Raw genomic sequence first — 18,896 nt, forward strand, 5'->3', positions numbered from 1 at the left:
AGGTCCCATACTACCCATGAGTCAGGCTACTAGGAATTCATCAGTTACAAAATGATGTGTATTTACAATTTAAAAACTAGGTGGAGAAGTGATACAAGCCTCAGAACCAAAACTAGTGTCTTCTGCATCTCTGTTTCAGGGTTACTCAGTATACCCCTTATCAGCCCGAAGTTTCCCAAGGCAGATTGGAAAGCTTGCTCAACTATCAGACCATGGTGTGCGACCTCACCGGCATGGATGTGGCTAATGCCTCTTTATTGGATGAGGGAACAGCTGCTGCAGAGGCAATGCAGTTATGCCACAGGTGAGATTAGTTATTTTGCCTTGCCGTCCCAATTTAAAGCTGTGTTACTTGGCATCTTATTTTAGATGAGTTGATCTCCTGCAGTGATCCTAATGGGTCCAAAGGGGAAGTGCTGCCTGTGAACTATTAAACCAGTGAAAAGTGTCATTTTAGCTAGATTTGTACAAGCTGCGGTACTCGGTAACTGTAGCAATTTAGTCCCTTTAACTCTTGTCAGTTGTGGCTCAGTGGGTAGCACTCTCGCCTCTGAGTCAGAAGGTTATGGGTTCAAGTCCTACTCCAGGAATTTGAGCATATGGAAAAAAAATCTAGGCTAAGGGAGTGCTGCACTGTCCGGTGTTCATGTCTTTCAGATAAATCATTAAATCGAGTCCCTGTCTGTGGCACTATTTCGAAGAAGAGCAAGGGAGTTATCCCCGGTATCCTGGTCAATACTTATCCCTCAATCAACATAACAAAAAAAAATTATCTGGTCATTCATTATCACATTGCTGTTTGTGGGAGCTTGCTGTGCACAAGTTGGCTGTTGCGTTTCTTACATTACAACAGTGACTGCACTCCAAAAAATACTTCATTGGCAGTAAAGTGCTTTGAGACATCCAGTGGTTGTGAATGTTGCTATATAAATGCGAGTCTTTCTTTCATCGTCACTGCAGTAAATTTAGATTTGTGGCAGGAAGCCAGGGAAAGTTGAGGAGGGAGTGTGAGTTTAGGATTGGGTAAGTGGGTTGTGGCAAGCAGAGTCTATTGGTGGGCAGGGCCAAGAATTGGGAAGACTGGACATGGATTTGATTGGGGACTTTTATAGGCTGGAACATGAGTAGGGAGAGGAACACTTGAGGGGGCAGGGAATGGGCCTTGGACTTGAGCTGGAGCATGCCTTGCTGCTTTGATATTAGCAGTCATCCTGAGCACGACTGAATCAGTGGGGGAAATGGATTTGAACCAAAGCTGAGGCTCAGTAATGAGGTGGGAATGGATGAGGCTGCTCCATATTGAGTTGGCTGAAACTGGGGTACAGGCAAGAGGCATGTGTGGAGTGCACCTAATGAGAGAGACTAGAAGACCTACAGGGAATGGGAGAGTGCAGATTGATCCATAATAATTCAATGACTAATAATGTGATTATGGACTAGTCAGATCATTGTGAGCTTGTTAAAATTAGTCTTGGTAAGCTTGGGATTAGACAACAACAATATTTATATAGCGGCTTTAACGTAGTGAAACATCCCAAGGCACTTTCAAGCAGTAAATCACATTCTTCAGAAGACAAAAACCTGTAAGTCTCTATTTTAGTGCATGTTCCCAGCTGTTGTCTGCACTGTGTTGGCTCACAACCAATCCCAAATATTATCCAATTTAAAAATTACTGCTTGTATTCATTAATATTTTTTTTTTTCTGCTCAGACACAACAAGCGAAGAAAGTTCTATGTGGATGCTCGATGTCATCCTCAAACGATAGCTGTTGTGCAGACAAGGGCAAAGTATTTAATATTTTAATTCTTTGTATTTTATATGTGTGTATTATCGTCTTCCTTTCCCTTCCAAAGGATCTATAGCAAATGATTCAGTGAAATATTTTATCCATGCAGAATGATGCTGATTTAAATCCCAGTGAAGCTGTGTAAAATCAGTAGCAATTTTTTCTATACAAATGCCACTTTCAAAGAACACTACTGTGATTTCAAATTTTGGCAGCAAGCCAAGGAAACTCAATGGTAAATGGGACGCAACAAACAGCATCAACTTCTCATATCGCACACTGCTGTAAAAGGCACCCTGTAGTGCTTCACCAATTTGGCTTTGGCTCCATTTTGAGTTGCTATCAGATTTTCCTCATCCTCCTCTTTCGTTGCTTACACCTGTGTGTTACTGTCTCTCAAAGTTAAATTCTCCAACCTTAAACTTCTGCTGCCCATCAATTGCTCCACCCCCCTTAACCTCCCCAATATACCCAGTGAATCTTTCTGCACCTCTTCTGACCCCAGTCACCGTAAATCTCCGACTGTTGCCCACCCGCTCTACATCACCCAGCAAAATATTAGCTGTCTCTGTATTTACAACTTCACTGTGTATACGTGCTGCAAACATCCTGAGGCTAATTTAAGCTGGTTCACTGAAGTCAACTCCTTCATTTTCAAAGAGAGTGTTCCATGCATCTCTATAATCTACTGATTGTAATCAGCGTGGCGACATCAACCTGCGAGAGATCATCAGCGGCAGGTCGGGGCCATAAAAGGAGCGGCGAGCGGCGGCCCCTGGACAGCGTGGCGACATGCCACTTCAAGGCACAGTGTCTGCTGGTGCAGGATAGCGACGACCGTGAAGAGGGACGTCATCAAGGCCCAGGTTGGTGATTGGAGCATGGGCAGGTGCAGCAGGAGCGGCGAGGTCGGGGTTAAGGAGCGGCGAGAGAATGTAGCGGTGTGTAATCGGGACCCAGGAGAGGCGTGAGTTCGGGGCCAGAAGAGGCGAGGGCCCAGGGGCAGCACTGTGATATGTGTGTGCACTAGGCCCGTGCAGCAGAGCTGGTCTCCAGTAGTCTTGGTTAATCCTTGATACTGGACCAAGACCTAGCTCTGTCAAGCCCGTGTTGTGGCTGCTGTGCAATGGTCACCACACGTAAAAAAAAATCCATCCTTCAAGATGTAGGTCGGGATCTGGAATATTAGGTCCTTCATTGAAATACCTGTGAACTCATCTCTTTTTGGCGTGGAAGCAAGTCAGCCTTGTTTCGAGGGACTGCCTATGATGATGATGATAATCTACTAGCTCACCTGCCTCAACTGCTGTGAAGGTGGTGTGGCACTCACCTTGACCTGTTCCCATACGCCTCCCCTGTATGACTATTTTAATATTCAGGTCAAGATGGCCGTCGGGGTAGCAGCTCCCTAGGGAGCTCCCCGCTAATCAACTCCCATCTTCTACCATTGACAACTTTCCACCCTCAGCCTCCCCCCTCCCACTGCCTAAACTTCCCCTAGCCCTAATAGACCCGAATAGGGGTTCTTAAACACTTAAACCCTTACCCTAAACCCAACCCCACAATTTCAGACCTATCTCAGGCTACCCACCACACCACCCATCGGCGACTGGGCCTCCTGCGGCGATGACCTGGACCTGGCGATCGGGCCTCCACTCCCCACCCCCTCCGCGACGACGGCTGGACCTTCTGCGGCGACAGGCGACCTCCTCCTCAGCGGTGACCGGGTCCAACTCTCCTACGACGGCAATTGGTCTCCTCTCCTTCAGTGACAACTGGAGCTCTCCTTCCCCACTGGTGACCTGGCCTCTTGTCCTCCTCCAGCACGTGGTGAATACTATGGCTGTGATGCCCCCCTGACCTTTCACTCTGAACCCCCAGTGGGCCACTGACCCTCCCAATGCCTGCCCACAACCAAGCTTCGGACCACCTACCATCAAGGGCGCTACCCAGTGCCGAACCTGCTGCCAACATCTCACCGTAGACAACTAGGCCCATCGAGCAGTGTCTGGTCTCCAGTTGTCCTAGACTCCTTGCCACTGGATCAAGACCGTGCTCAGCTAAGCCCGTGTAGTAGCCGGTGTGTAACGACCTCCCCAAGTTAAAAGAACTCCTGCACAGGCATTTTCCACTCCTCTAACGTGAAGTTCGGGACCTGGAACATCAGGGCACTCATGGCCAACTCCAACAGCGACAGATCGGAAAGCGGCACCGCCATAGTTGCCCGGGAACTTAGACGTTTTGATATCGACATTGCCGCCCTAAGCAAGATCCGGCGGGCAGGGGAAGGCCAGCTCAGGGAACAAGATGGAGGTTACACCTTCTGGAAAGGGAAACCAGAGACAGAACGGCGCATCCACAGAATCGGCTTCGCCATCAAAAACGAGCTGGTTGATCATCTCAAAGACTCCCCCTGTGGGGTTAACGAACGCTTCATGACTCTTCGACTCCCCCTATCCCGGAACCAGTGTGCCACAGTCACCAGTGCGTACGCCCCAACACTCGATGCAACAGATGAGACCAAAGAGGGTTTTTACTCCAGCCTCTCAAAATCCCTGTCCCGCAGACGACAAACTGATCCTCCTCGGTGACTTCAACACCCGGGTCGGCAAGGACACAGCCCTCTGGGGAGGCGTGATTGGCAGAGAGGGGTTAGGGAAAGCCAACTCCAGCGGTACCCTACTCCTGACAAAATGTCTGGAACATGAACCTGTCATCACCAACACCTTGTTCCGCCAGAGGGACAAATACTAGGCATCGTGGCAACACCCTCGCTCCAAACACTGGCACCTGTTCGACTATGTCATCGTCCGAGCCAGGGATTGCAAGGATGTGCGCATCACCCATGCCATGACAGGAGCTGACGACTGCTGGACGGACCACCGTCTAATCCGATGTATCATTGACATCAACGTAGCCCCAAAGCGGAGGGGGCAGCAAAAGCAATGCCGCAAAAAAGTCAATGTCGGGATACTTAAGGACCCAGCTAAGAGAGCCCTATACAGTCAGCGCCTCACAGCTAACCTGGCGTGCCTTGATGATCCCAAGACGCAGAATGCCCACAACGTTTGGTCTGGCCTCCAGGCCTCCATAACCAGTGTCTGCAAAGAGACGCTCGGTCACTCAACCAGGAAACACCGGGGCTGGTTTAATGAGAATGATCAGGAGATCCAAGAGCTAATAGATCGCAAGTGCAGGGCATTTCTGAGCCTTAAACAACAACCCAACTCGGGAGCAGCAAACCAGCATTACAGACGGCTCAAGACTGAGGTCCAACAAAAAACCCGGGACCTAAAGAACAGGTGGTGGATGGAGAAAGCACAGGAGATACAGCAGCTGCATCATGTGCGAGGATTCTTCATTGCAGTGAAGGCCACATACGGACCAAACTCCCAAGGCCCCACCCCACTCCTGGCCAAGAACAGGAAAACACTCATCAAGGACACCGAGTCAGTCAGGGCCCGCTGGAAGAAGCACTTCGAAGATCTCCTCAATCGAGACTCTGCCTTTGACCTGAGTGTTCTCAACTCCACCCCGCAGCATGCTACCCGCCACCATCTCGGCAAAACCCCAGCACTGCACGAGGTAGAAAAAGCCATAAGATAGCTTAAAAACAAGGCTACGGGAGCAGATGGAATCCCTGCTGAGACACTGAAGTATGGCCAAGAGGCACTACTGGCGCGAATACACGACCTCATCTTTCTCATCTGGAGGGAGGAGAGCATGCCGGAAGATCTCAGAGATGCAGTGATTGTGACCATCTTTAAAAAAGGGGACAAGTCCGACTGCGGCAACGATAGAGGAATCTCCCTGTTATCAGCCACTGGGAAAGTCGTCGCTAGAGTCCTCCTCAACCGTCTTCTCCCTGTGGCCATGGAGCTCCTCCCGGAGTTGCAGTGTGGATTTCGTCCCCTAGGGGGCACAACGGACATGATTTTTGCAGCTCGACAGTTGCAGGAAAAATGCAGGAAGCAGCGCCAGCCCTTATACATGGCCTGCTTCAACCTTACCAAGGCCTTTGACACTGTCAACCGCGAGGGTCTATGGAGCGTCCTCCTCCGTTTCGGACGTCCCCAAAGGTTCGTTACCATCCTCCGCCTGCTCCACGATGACATGCAGGCCGTGATTCTTGCCAATGGATCCATTACAGACTCAATCCACGTCCGGACCGGGGTCAAACAGGGCTGCGTCATCGCCCCAACCTTCTTCTCAATCTTCCTTGTTGCCATGCTCCACCTCACAGTCAACAAGCTCCCCGCTGGAGTGGAACTAAACTACAGAACCAGTGTGAACCTGTTCAGCCTTCGCCGTCTCCAGCCCAGGTCCTCCACCAGCCTGTCTTCACCGCACAGCACTGCCCCCCAGTCATCAAGATCCATGGCGCGGCCCTGGACAACGTGGACCATTTCCCATACCTCGGGAGCCTCTTATCAACAAGGGCAGACATTGACGACGAGATTCAACACCGCCTCCAGTGCGCCAGTGTAGCCTTTGGCCGCCTGAGGAAAAGAGTGTTTAAAGACCAGGCCCTCAAAACTGCCACCAATCTCATGGCCTACAGGGCTGTAGTAATACCGCCCTCCTGTATGGCTTAGAGACATGGACCATGTACAATAGACACCTCAAGTCACTGGAGAAATACCACCAACGATGTCGCCGCAAGATCCTACAAATCCCCTGGGAGGACGGATGCACCGACATTAGTGTTCTCGACCAGGCCAACATCCCCAGCATTGAAGCACTGACTACACTTGATCAGCTCCGCTGGGCAGGCCGCATTGTTTGCATGCCCGACACAAGACTCCCAAAGCAAGCGCCCTACTCGGAACTCCTTCACGGCAAACGAATCAAAGGTGGGCAGAGGAAACGTTACAAGGACACCCTCAAAGCCTCCCTGATAAAGTGCAACATCCCCACTGACACCTAGGAGTCCCTGGCCAAAGACCGCCCTAAGTGGAGGAAGTGCATCCGGGAGGGCGCTGAGCGCCTCGAGTCTCATCGCCGAGATCTTGCAGAAATCAAGCGCAGACAGCGGAAAGAGCGTACGGCAAACCAGTCCCACCCACCCCTTTCCTCAACGACTATCTGTTCCACCTGTGACAGAGTCTGTGGTTCTCGTATTGGACTGTTTAGTCACCTAAGAATTCATGTTAAGAGTGGAAGCAAGTCTTCCTCGATTCCGAGGAACTGCCTATGATGATGATCATCATCATATCACAAGTATACCAATCGCACCAACTTGTGTGTCAGTTGTGGCTCAGTGGGTAGCACTCTTGCCTCTGATTCGGAAGGCTGTGGGTTCATGTCTCTCGCCAGGGAGCTGAACACAAAAATCTAGGCTGACAGTCCTGTGCAGTACTGAGGGAGCACTGCACTGTAAGAGGTGCTGTCTTTTGGATGAGATGTTAAACCAATGCCCCGTCTGCTCTCAAGTGGTAGTAGAAGAGCAGAGGAGTTATCCCTGGTGCCCTGGCTAATATTTATCCCTCAATCAACATACCAAAAAAACGATTATCTGGTCATTATCACATTGCTGTTTGTGGGAGATTGCTTGTGCGCAAATTGGCGGTTGCCGGGTTTCCTACATTACAACGGTGACTACAGTCCAAAAGTACTTCATTGGCTATAAAGCGCTTTGATATGTCTTCAGCTCCCAATTTTCCAAACATTTGCACCTATATGACTGTGGCTTTGACTGCATCAGCTTCTTGTTGACCTTTATTGCAAGGGGGATGGAGTATAAAAGCAGAAAAGTCCTGCTACAACTGTACAGGGTATTGGTGAGGCCACACCTGGAGTACTGCATACAGTTTTGGTCTGCGTATTTAAGGAAGGATATACTTGCATTGGAGGCTGTTCAGATGATTCCGGAGATGAAGGGGTTGACTTATGAAGAAAGGTTGAGTAGGTTGGGCCTGTATTCATTGGAGTTCAGAAGAATGAGAGGTGATCTTATCGAAACGTAGAAGATAATGAGGGGGCTTGACAAGGTGGATGGCAGAGAGGATATTTCCACTCAGAAGAAATTAAAACTAGGGGACATAGCCTCAGAATAAGGGGTCACCCATTTGAAACTAAGATGAGGAGGAATTTCTTCTCTGAGGGTTGTAAAACTATGGAATTCTCTACCCCAATTTCAGCCCCGACATCTCTGCTACCTCTCACTTTTCCCTCACTGGAAGTTTAATATTGCACCACCTTCAGGATTGACTCCATCGTCTTCCCCCATCTCTACCTTTCAGAAACCAGCTAATCCAGAATGTCACGGCCTGTGCCCTCTCCCACATAATATTCTGCAGGCTCACTTCCCATATCCTTGCCAAACTCCACCGTTGCCGAGTTAGTCAATGACAAGATCCTTGTCTTCAGATCTCTTCATGGCCTGGCTCTACCTTCTCTGAGCAACCCTCTCCAGCCATGTGCCCTATCCATGTCCTCTGCTCTTCTCACCACTTTTATTTCATGTTGCTTGGTTCCTTCATTCCACCATCAAAACATTGGTCATTCAGTTGCTATGTTCTGGCCTCTGGAATTCTTGCCCAATACCACTTTGCCTTGCTCTGTTCTTCTCCTTGCATCCTTGAAACGTAGTTCTTTGCTACCATTCAAACCATTGTGTTTGGTGCCTGTCCATCTCTTTGCCTTGTGAATTGCTGTAGAGCATACTTTTATGTAAGGAGTGCTTTATAAATGTAATTTGTTGTGAATGGTACTGCAAAATTGGGTCATTAAAATGGTCAACATGCTTTAGAGCAGCAAGCTGTTTTTATAATGTATGACCTTGAAATAATTTTTATTTGATTTGCATTTTTACAATGAATCTATTTTTCCAGTTACATAGGAGTTACGACAGAGCTGAAATTGCCCCACGAAATGGATTTCAGCAGGAAGGATATCAGTGGTGTATTGTTCCAGTATCCAGATAGTGACGGAAGAGTTGAGGACTATGCTGAACTTGTTAACCTAGCGCATCAAAATGGAGTGAGTAAAAGAGGTTGGGGTTTATGTTGGCGAAAGGGTGAAAACAGGCACTAAGTCGGTGCTGTGCTAATAAGCCACGCCTGTTTGAAAGTCTGTGTTTTGCCCGCATTTTTGGGGATAATTGATGATTACCATAATTTAACAGACAGCTGCAGGTTTAGCACTTGAGGGCTGATTGGAAGCAATTTTCGTGGAGCGGTATATGTAGCCCCCAAGCACACATTTCCACTGAAGGCGTGGAGCACTCTGACTGACACACTACGTAAAGTTTCAGGATGGCTTAGGAACCAAATAAGAGGGCGCACAGGTTCTCGAACATGGCACTAGAGGTCCTGGTGGAGGAGGTCCAGAGGAGGAGGAGTGTCCTGTAACCAAATGGGGGGAAGGATGCCACCTCGCCCTCCTGTCCCTCTCTCCTGCAGCAGCTGGTGCTGCTCTGCTTGGCCTCATGTCCTCCTCCCATTCTTCCTGCAGACCAAGGGGTCCCCTAGCAAGATGCTGATGGCCAAGTCCTTACTTTCTCTGGCTAACTCCTACATACATAGAGTAGCACAGCACTCTCCCTCGTTAGGTGTAGTGCTCGAAAAATTGACAGAATAAATGTTGTTCGAGTGTTGGTGAAGTCTTGACGAAGTGTCCTAGAAAGTCTCCCGATATGTCTCAAAAGTCCTCTTAAAACCTCCAGCAGCAAGTGAACCATGAAAACTGAGCATGGCTTCAAGTAGCGCTCGAAATCTCCAGCAACGACTTGGTTACTCCCGGTCAGCTGGTCGCTGTTGGGAGAGATCGTTAATTGAATTGCTAGCCACCAAAATGCGGTGCAGCCCTTTCAATGAACGCCAGCAGGCAATTTAATTTTCAATCAGACATAGAAACATAGAAAATAGGTGCAGGAGTAGGCCATTCGGCCCTTCGAGCCTGCACCACCATTCAATAAGATCATGGCTGATCATTCCCTCAGTACCCCTTTCCTGCTTTCTCTCCATACCCCTTGATCCCTTTAGCCGTAAGAGCCATATCTAACTCCCTCTTGAATATATCCAATGAAATGGCATCAACAACTCTCTGCGGCAGGGAATTCCACAGGTCAACAACTCTCTGAGTGAAGAAGTTTCTCCTCATCTCAGTCCTAAATGGCCTACCCCTTTTCCTAAGACTGTGTACCCTGGCTCTGGACTTCCCCAACATTGGGAACATTCTTCCCGCATCTAACCTGTCTAGTCCCGTCAGAATCTTATACGTTTCTATGAGATCCCCTCTCATCCTTCTAAACTCCAGTGTATAAAGGCCCAGTTGATCCAGTCTCTCCTCATATGTCAGTCCAGCCATCCCTGGAATCAGTCTGGTGAACCTTCGCTGCAATCCCTCAATAGCAGGTACGTCCTTTCTCAGATTAGGAGACCAAAACTGAACACAATATTCCAGGTGAAATCTCACCAAGGCCCTGTACAACTGCAGTAAGACCTCCCTGTTCCTATATTCGAATCCCCTAGCTATGAAGGCCAACATACCATTTGCCTTCTTCACTGCCTGCTGTACCTGCATGCCACTTTCAATGACTGATGAATCATGACACCCAGGTCACATTGCACCTCCCCTTTTCCTAATCTGCCACCATTCAGATAATATTCTGCCTTCCTGTTTTTGCCCCCAAAGTGGATAACCTCACATTTATCCACATTATACTACATCTGCCCTGAGTTTGCCCACTCACCTAACCTGTCCAAATCACCCTGCAGCCTCTTAGCATCCTCCTCACAGCTTACACTGCCACCTAGTTTAGCGTCATCTGCAAACTTGGAGATATTACATTCAATTCCTTCATCTAAATCATTTATGTATTTTGTAAAGAGCTGGGGTCCCAGCACTGAGCCCTGCGGCACCCCACTAGTCACTGCCTGCCATTTTGAAAAGGACTTGTTTATCCCGACTCTCTGCTTCCTGTCTGCCAACCAGTTCTCCAGCCATATCAGTACATTACCCCCAATACCATGTGCTTTGATTTTGCACACCAATCTCTCATGTGGGATCTTGTCAAAGGCCTTTTGAAAGTCTAAATACACCACATCCACTGGTTCTCCCATGTCCACTCTACTAGTTACATCCTCAAAAAATTCCAGAAGATTCGTCAAGCATGATTTGCCTTTCATAAATCCATGCTGACTTGGACCGATCCTGCCACTGCTTTCCAAATGCGCTGCTATTTCATCCTTAATGATTGATTCCAACATTTTCCCCACTACTGATGTCAGGCTAACCGATCTTTAATTACCCGTTTTCTCTCTCCCTCCTTTTTTAAAAAGTGGTGTTACATTAGCTACCCTCCAGTCCATAGGAACTGATCCAGAGTCGATAGACTGTTGGAAAATGATCACCAATGCATCCACTATTTCTAGGGCCACTTCCTTAAGTACTCTGGGATGCAGACTATCAGGCCCCGGGGATTTTTCGGCCTTCAATCCCATCAATTTCCCAAACACATTTTCCCGCCTAATAAGGACATCCTTCAGTTCCTCCTTCTCACTAGACCCTCGGTCCCCTAGTACATCCGGAACATTATTTGTGTCTTCCTTTGTGAAGACAGAACCAAAGTATGTGTTTAATTGGTCTGCCATTTCTTTATTCCCCATTATAAATTCACCTGAATATGACTGCAAGGGACCTACGTTTGTCTTCACTAATCTTTCTCTCTTCACATATCTATAGAAGCTTTTGCAGTTTTTATGTTCCCGGCAAGCTTCCTCTCGTACTCTATTTTCCCCCTCTTAATTAAACCCTTAGTCTTCCTCTGCTTAATTCTAAATTTCTCCCAGTCCTCAGGGTTGCCGCTTTCTCTGGCCAATTTATATGCCTCTTCCTTGGATTTAACACTATCCTTAATTTCCCTTGTTAGCCACGGTTGAGCCACCTTCCCCGTTTTATTTTTATTCCAGACAGGGATGTACAATTGTTGAAGTTCATCCATGTGATCTTTAAATGTTTGCCATTACCTTTCCACCGTCAACCCTTTAAGTATCATTTGCCAGTCTATTCTAGCCAGTTCATGCCTCATACCTTTCCTTAAGTTCAGGACCCTAGTTTCTGAATTAATTGTGTCACTCTCCAACTTAATAAAGAATTCTACCATATTATGGTCACTCTTCCCCAAGGGGCCTCGCACAACTAGATTGCTAATTAGTCCTTTCTCATTACACATCACCCAGTCTAGGATGGCCAGCTCTCTCGTTGGTTCCTCGACATATTGGTCTCGAAAACCATCCCTAATACACTCCAGGAAATCCTCCTCCACCGCATTACTACCAGTTTGGTTAGCCCAGTCAATATGTAGATTAAAGTCGCCCATGATAACTGCTGTACCTTTATTGCACACATCCCTTATTACTTGTTTGATGCTCTCCCCAACCTCACTACTACTGTTTAGTGGTCTGTACACAACTCCCACTAGTGTTTTCCGCCCTTTGGTATTCCGCAGCTCCAACCATACCGACTCGGCATCATCCAAGCTAATGTCCTTTCTTACTATTGCATTAATTTCCTCTTTAACCAGCAACGTCACCCTGCCTCCTTTTCCTTTATGTCTATCCTTCCTAAATGTTGAATACGCCTGGATGTTGAGTTCCCAGCCTTAGTCACCCTGGAGCCATGTCTCTGAGATGCCAATCACATCATATCCGTTAACTGCTATCTGCACAGTTAATTCGTCCGCCTTATTCCGAATACTCCTCGCATTGAGGCGCAGAGCCTTCAGGCTTGTCTTTTTAACACACTTTGCCCCTTTAGAATTTTGCTGTAATGTGGCCCTTTTTGTTCTTTGCCTTGGGTTTCTCTGCCCTCCACTTTGACTATTCTCCTTTCTATCTTTTGCTTCTGCCTCCATTTTATTTCCCTCTGTCTCCCTGCATAGGTTCCCATCCTCCTGCCATATTAGTTTAACTCCTCCCCAACAGCACTAGCAACTGGTGCACTGGTTCCGGTCCTGTCCAGGTGCAGACTGCCTGGTTTGTACTGGTCCCACCTCCCCCAGAACCGGTTCCAATGTCCCAGGAATTTGAATCCCTCCCTCTGTCCCACTCCTCAAGCCACATATTCATCTGAGCTATCCTGCGATTCCTACACTGAATAGCACGTGGCACTGGTAGCAATCCTGAGATTATTACTTTTGAGGTCCTACTTTTTAATTTAGCTCCTAGCTCCCTAAATTCGGCTCGTAGGACCTCATCCCGTTTTTTACCTTTATCGTTGGTACCTATATGCACCACGACAACTGGCTGTTCACCCTCCCTTTTCAGAATGTCCTGCACCCGCTCCGAGACATCCTTGACCCTTGCACCAGGGAGGCAACATACCATCCTGGAGTCTCGGTTGCGGCCACAGAAACGCCTATCTATTCTCCTTACAATTGAATACCCTATCACTATCGCTCTCCCACTCTTTTTCCTGCCCTCCTGTGCAGCAGAGCCACCCATGGTGCCATGAACTTGGCTGCTGCTGCTCTCCCCTGATGAGTTATCCCCTCAACAGTACCCAAAGCGGTGTATCTGTTTTGCAGGGGGATGACCGCAGGGGACCCCTGCACTACCTTCCTTCCACTGCTCTTCCTGTTGGTCACCCATCCCCTATCTGGCTGTGGACCCTTTACTTGCGGTGTGGCCAACTCACTAAACGTGCTATTCACGTCATTCTCAGCATCGTGGATGCTCCAAAGTGAATCCATCCTCAGCTCCAGTGCCGCAATGCGGTCTGTCAGGTGCTGCAGGATGTAGTTGTCAGGGACACGGGAAGCTTCCCTGACTTTCCACATAGTACAGAAGGAGCATAACACCTGTCCAAGCTCTCCTGTCATGACTTAACCCCTAGATTAATTTGGCAACAATAATGCTAAAGGTTACTTACCTGAAAAAGAAAAGAAAAAGGAAAGCTACTCACCAATCACTTACCCCCTTGGCTGTGACATCACTTTTCGCTTTCTTTCAACTTTTTGCCTCCCTGCTGCAGCTGCACCAGCTGACTGCTCGACTCTGACCCCGAACTCCTCCTACGACGAGCCATTATCGGCCTCTCCGACCTTGGAGTCCTCCTACGACGAGCCATTATCGGCCTCTCCAACCCCGGACTCCTCCTACGACGAGCCATTATCGGCCTCTCCGACCCCAGACTCCCGCTGCTCGACTACCCGAACTCCTCCTCCGACGAGCCTTTATAGGCCTCTCCGACCCCGAACTCCTCCTCTGATGAGCCTTGAAAGGCCTCTCCGACCCCGAACTCCTCCTCTGACGAGCCTTGAAAGGCCTCTCCGACCCCGGACTCCTCCTCTGACGAGCCTTGAAAGGCCTCTCCGACCCCGGACTCCTCCTCCGACGTGCCATTATAGGCCTCTCCGACCCCGGACTCCCGCTGCTCAACTGCCCAAACTCCTCCTCCAATGAGCGTTTATTGACTTCTCCGACCCCGGACTCCCACTGCTCGACTGCCCGAACTCCTCCTCCAACGAGCCTTTATAGGCCGCTCCGACCCTGGACTTCCGCTGCTCGACCCTTAACCATCCTCCGGACGGCTATTCCTAATACACGCTTCAACTCCTTTACCAGAATGGCGTCTTGCACTAGATGTGGGCTAAACCAGCATTGCAGCTCAACACCCCATCTTGGCCACCTCAGAAGCTCTTTAACGTCTAAAGTATCTGGAGAAAATTGTCCCTGTCAGATTGATGCTGACGAACATGCTGATTAGTCCTGGCTTAAGAGTTCTCACTGCTGTACTCTGCTCAGTAATTTCATTGTGCTGACCCAGATGGTTAGATTATAAACTGTTATGTAGGCTGTCCTAACCTTGTATTCACTGTTACCAATTATTCCACACGATTAATTTAGAGCCAGATTTTGGTTTTGAATTGCAGAGTCATGCCATTTAATACTAAGATCTTTCTGAAAGGAAAAAAATATTTATTTTGTTAACATGGCCAAAATGTCAGGACAAAAATTCCCACATTGTAGATCATTTACAGAATATAACTATGGGATGGGAAAAGTGCAAAAGGAAACAATTTATCATTTTAACTCACACGTGAGCAAATCAAATCTGAATTCAGCGTAAAATGTACAGTTCTAAAATTGCATGAAATATTAGCAAGGAAAAAAAGCCTGGAGATACTACTGCTACGTCCAAAAAATTGCGGAAAATTTAGAAGAAGCTTCAAAAAAGTGAGTGCTTGAGACATAATTTGAATTAAAAAAAAATCTGATCATGTTACTACTGGGGGGGGGCTTAGAATTGAAACATTCCTGATCAAAATGCTATAGGAAGCATAAAGAATGTACAATGCATAGTAAATTATAATTATTCAAACCACTACCTGCCCAAGAATCATTCTTCAGTACCTGGTTTGTCTGCATTTTGAGAGTTGAAAAATATTAAGTGCTAGCAGGTGCTAGCATACATGTTATGAACCACTAACCTACAGAATATAATTGATGATCTTTGCAGTTTCTAATAAATACTAGTGGGTCTCACAAAGCTCATACTTCTGCATCAGCACTACTGACGGCTAATGCTTAGTCATGTAAGGGAGTGTGATGTCGTGACCAAGACCGTGTAATGGCAGCTGTGTCTCCTTTCCAGGCATCAAGTTTGGGCTGAGGAACTGTAACCTGTTTCTTTGTACAACTCCCCCCACCACATTTTACAATGTAATTTTTCATTTGGTGAGATAATTAATTTGAAAGCAGGAAAAAAAATGTCCAGAAAATTACACATTCAAAAATTTTGTTTTTAAGATATCACTCTGCACCAGCCCATTCTACACCTGGCCTGGCATTGGTGGATGCCTGATTATAATCGCTCAACCATTGATGACTGTGCCTTTTGTTGCCTACGCACTACGCTCTGGAATTACCTGTCTTAAGTCTCTCCGCCTCTCTATCTCTCTCTCCTTTAAGACGCTCCTTAAAACCTACCACTTTGACCAAGCTTTTGGTCACCTGCCCTAATTTCTCCTTTTGTGGCTCGGTATCAATTTTTTTGTCTTATAATATTCCTGTGAAGCGCCTTGGGATGTTTTGCTACGTTAAAGCCACTATATAAATATACAAGTTGTTGTTGTTGACTAAGTGTGCCAATTATGGCAACACTAACATCTCTCATCTTGATTAGCACAAATATTTACCAAAAAATACAAAATGAGAAAAATTTAGAACTCAAAAGTGAATCAGGTTGATTCTCCTGCCCACTCTGACACAAATGTAGTTTTTATTTAAAAATGTAGATTTTTATTTCCGTAAAACTTGTTGTTTTCTTTTATTTTCAGGCCTTGGCATGTTGTGCGACTGATCTCTTGGCAATGTGTGTGCTGAGACCACCCGGAGAATTTTCTGTGGACATTGTGCTTGGCAGCTCACAGAGGTTTGGTGTGCCCCTTTCCTACGGAGGGCCACATGCTGCCTTTTTCGCCGTCAAGGAAAACCTTGTAAGACTGATGCCAGGAAGAATGGTAGGCGTTACCAGGTACGAAAATACAGACCGGTGATAGGGGTGGTATCAAATGTGTGACTAGTACCATCAGTACTTTTGTGATTCTTTTAAGAATATAAGAAATAGGAGCAGGAGTAGGCCATACGGCCTCTCACGCCTGCTCCACCATTCAGTGAGATCATGGCTGATCTGATCTTGGCATCAACTCCACTTTCCGACCTGTTCCCCATTACCCTTGACTCCCCTATAGTTCAAGAATCTGTCTATCTCCACCTTAAATATATTAATGACTCAGTCTCCACAGCTCTCTGGGGTAGATTTAATCTTATAAAGAAGGAAATTCAGGAGGGTTTGAAATGGGGACAGAATGGCATTTGTGATGCCTTCACAGTCGACGAACCTGCTGACACTCTCTGTTTAGGGTTATACATGAGGAATAGCCACATGAGTGATGTACTGAATTTGAGTCACTACCTTTGAAAGAGAAATTGGGGGGAAAAAAGATTCAGCCAGGCAGCTTTGCAGCAAGTATTAGGGCTGCTTGTCTGCACTGTGTTAAGATGAATCCTAATTGCTAAGACATTGCCTGCCTTCTCCTGATAGTGCTAAGCTCATCAATTGATAAACAATAGTTCCATTACCCATAGTCACTAAATTGCTGGTAATATCTACCAAAGGAGGCTGTGAAGGAATTTTTATTTGATATAAAAGGGGACATAATCGTGCTTACTCCTAGCTCCAAATGTAGGATTTAGCTCACTCTCCAAGAGCTTCTGCACCTCTCCATTATGTCCTTGGATTAACATTAACGTGTGCATGCCTGCAAAAAAGAATACAGTTCAAAATATTCCTGGCTTATTCCTTTTGTGCAGAAATTGTGGTTTGGAAGATGTATCCAATGAAGCCACTAATGCCTGCCTACTTCCCTCTTCCCCTAATCAGAATTGACTGGGTTTAGAAGTGAGGCCCTGAAGTATCTCAAAATCTTCCAAAAAAACACCCAGATTTTTTTGCAGACCAGTGGAAAACCAATTATTTGGAAACTTTGTACTCCACAGCAAGTCAGAAGAGAATTGTTTAGTTTTAAACTTAACAGTAAAGGAATCTCATCAGTTTCCTTAAAATTGAAGAGGCTGACACTGCAGAAGGATGTTGAATTCATGGTCTGCCATCCAGAGACCACAGCAAAACACTTATTGCACAGCACTTTAGATGGTGGGAGCGGCTGTCGCAGTGCAAGCTGCAAAATCACGCTGCCTTATGGCGCATTTCCAAAGTGCCCAGTGTGGTCCTAAGCTGCAAGCCAGGGAGCTTCCAGTTCAATTCCTGTTTCGACTGATTTCCACTGCAGCATTGGTAGCCATGCTACAACTAGTCTCAGCACCATTTAGCAAGGGAGGGGGATGGGGGAAATATCAGTCTGCGTTCCTATTTCTCATAGAATCATAAAAATTTACCGCATGGAAGTTGGCCATTTTGGCCCATCGTGTCCGCGCCGGCCGACAAAGAGCTATCCAGCCTAATCCCACTTTCCAGCTCTTGGTCCGTAGCCCTGTAGGTTACGGCACTTCAAGTGCACATCCAAGCACTTTTTAACTGTGGTGAGGGTTTCTGCCTCTAACACCCTTTCAGGCAGTGAGTTCCAGACCCCCACCACCCTCTGGATGAAGAAACTTCCCCTCAAATCCCCTCTAAATTTCCTACCAATTACTTTAAATCTATGCCCCCTGGTTGTTGACCCCTCTGCTAAGGGAGGGGTTTCTGATGGTTATCAACGCACTCCTACTGGAAAATGCATGTGTGTGTGAATTTGGAGTGAGATCAGGATCAGATTTGCCTTCCATGATTGAAAAGCCTGCTAACGCCCCGCTCTTGAGGCTTTTGCACAAGGAATGGGTTCTTGAGTGAGGCACTAGGGAGCTCCAGTTACTAAAATCTGTTCCACACCACATGTCAAGCCTTCGGCAAAGGAGAAAACAGAACTGGAGAAATAAAACGAGACAAAATCGCCACATGACGACCACTTCTCTCAGTGGGCACAACAACCCTCTACTTTGTGTTTGCCCTAGTGAATCAGAAGCGCAACATACTTTCAGGTTGCAATTAACAGCCTTCATCACAAATCCATCTGATGGTGTGAAAGTAAACTGGAGTGAATTGGAAAGAGATGCGTCTAATGTATTACAGATATCTACCCTAGATATTACATTGCCTGTGAAGGCAGATAAACTTATCAATATCCCACAATCAATATCCCAATGGCATTGCACACGGGCAGTCAAGGCCAAGTTCAGTGTTCAGGTCAAGATGGTTAGAAAGTAGTGAGGTAGCTGAATCATGGTTGGGCAGAGGAGAGGAGATGGATGAAGGGAGAGAGCAGATGAAAGAGATGGGGAGGTGGATGGAATGGAATGGAGGGTGAAGAAGGGTGGGGGGGGAGCCTAGTTTGCCTTCGGTGAGGAGGTAGCAAGTTTGTCTATGTCCTCAGTAGGGAGTGGAGTGCTGGGCCAGGTTTGTCCTCAGTGGGGGTGGAGAAGACTGACTTTGCCCCCAGCTTGAGGGATCTGGCTGAATTTGTGCTGTGAGAAGGATGAAGTGTTAGTAACTGGGTTACTGTTCAGTTGGGAGGAGTGGGGTTACACATTTGAGCAATTTATATG

The 18,896-nt window shown here is 47.2% G+C and overlaps 1 protein-coding gene across 3 annotated transcripts in view; it reads left to right on the forward strand.

Annotated features, from left to right (window-relative positions):
* gldc (glycine dehydrogenase (decarboxylating)) overlaps positions 1 to 18,896 on the forward strand; it is a 210,993-nt gene that overhangs the window by 57,657 nt on the left and 134,440 nt on the right. For all 3 annotated transcript variants that reach the window (XM_070888438.1, XM_070888437.1, XM_070888439.1), the window contains 4 exons: positions 140 to 304; positions 1,712 to 1,789; positions 8,622 to 8,769; positions 16,073 to 16,269. In XM_070888438.1, coding sequence (XP_070744539.1) covers positions 140 to 304; positions 1,712 to 1,789; positions 8,622 to 8,769; positions 16,073 to 16,269 — 588 coding nt within the window. The remainder of the gene's footprint in view (positions 1 to 139; positions 305 to 1,711; positions 1,790 to 8,621; positions 8,770 to 16,072; positions 16,270 to 18,896) is intronic.

This window comes from Pristiophorus japonicus, chromosome 1 (assembly GCF_044704955.1).
Source record: "Pristiophorus japonicus isolate sPriJap1 chromosome 1, sPriJap1.hap1, whole genome shotgun sequence".
In the NCBI taxonomy this organism is placed as follows: Eukaryota; Metazoa; Chordata; class Chondrichthyes; family Pristiophoridae; genus Pristiophorus; species Pristiophorus japonicus.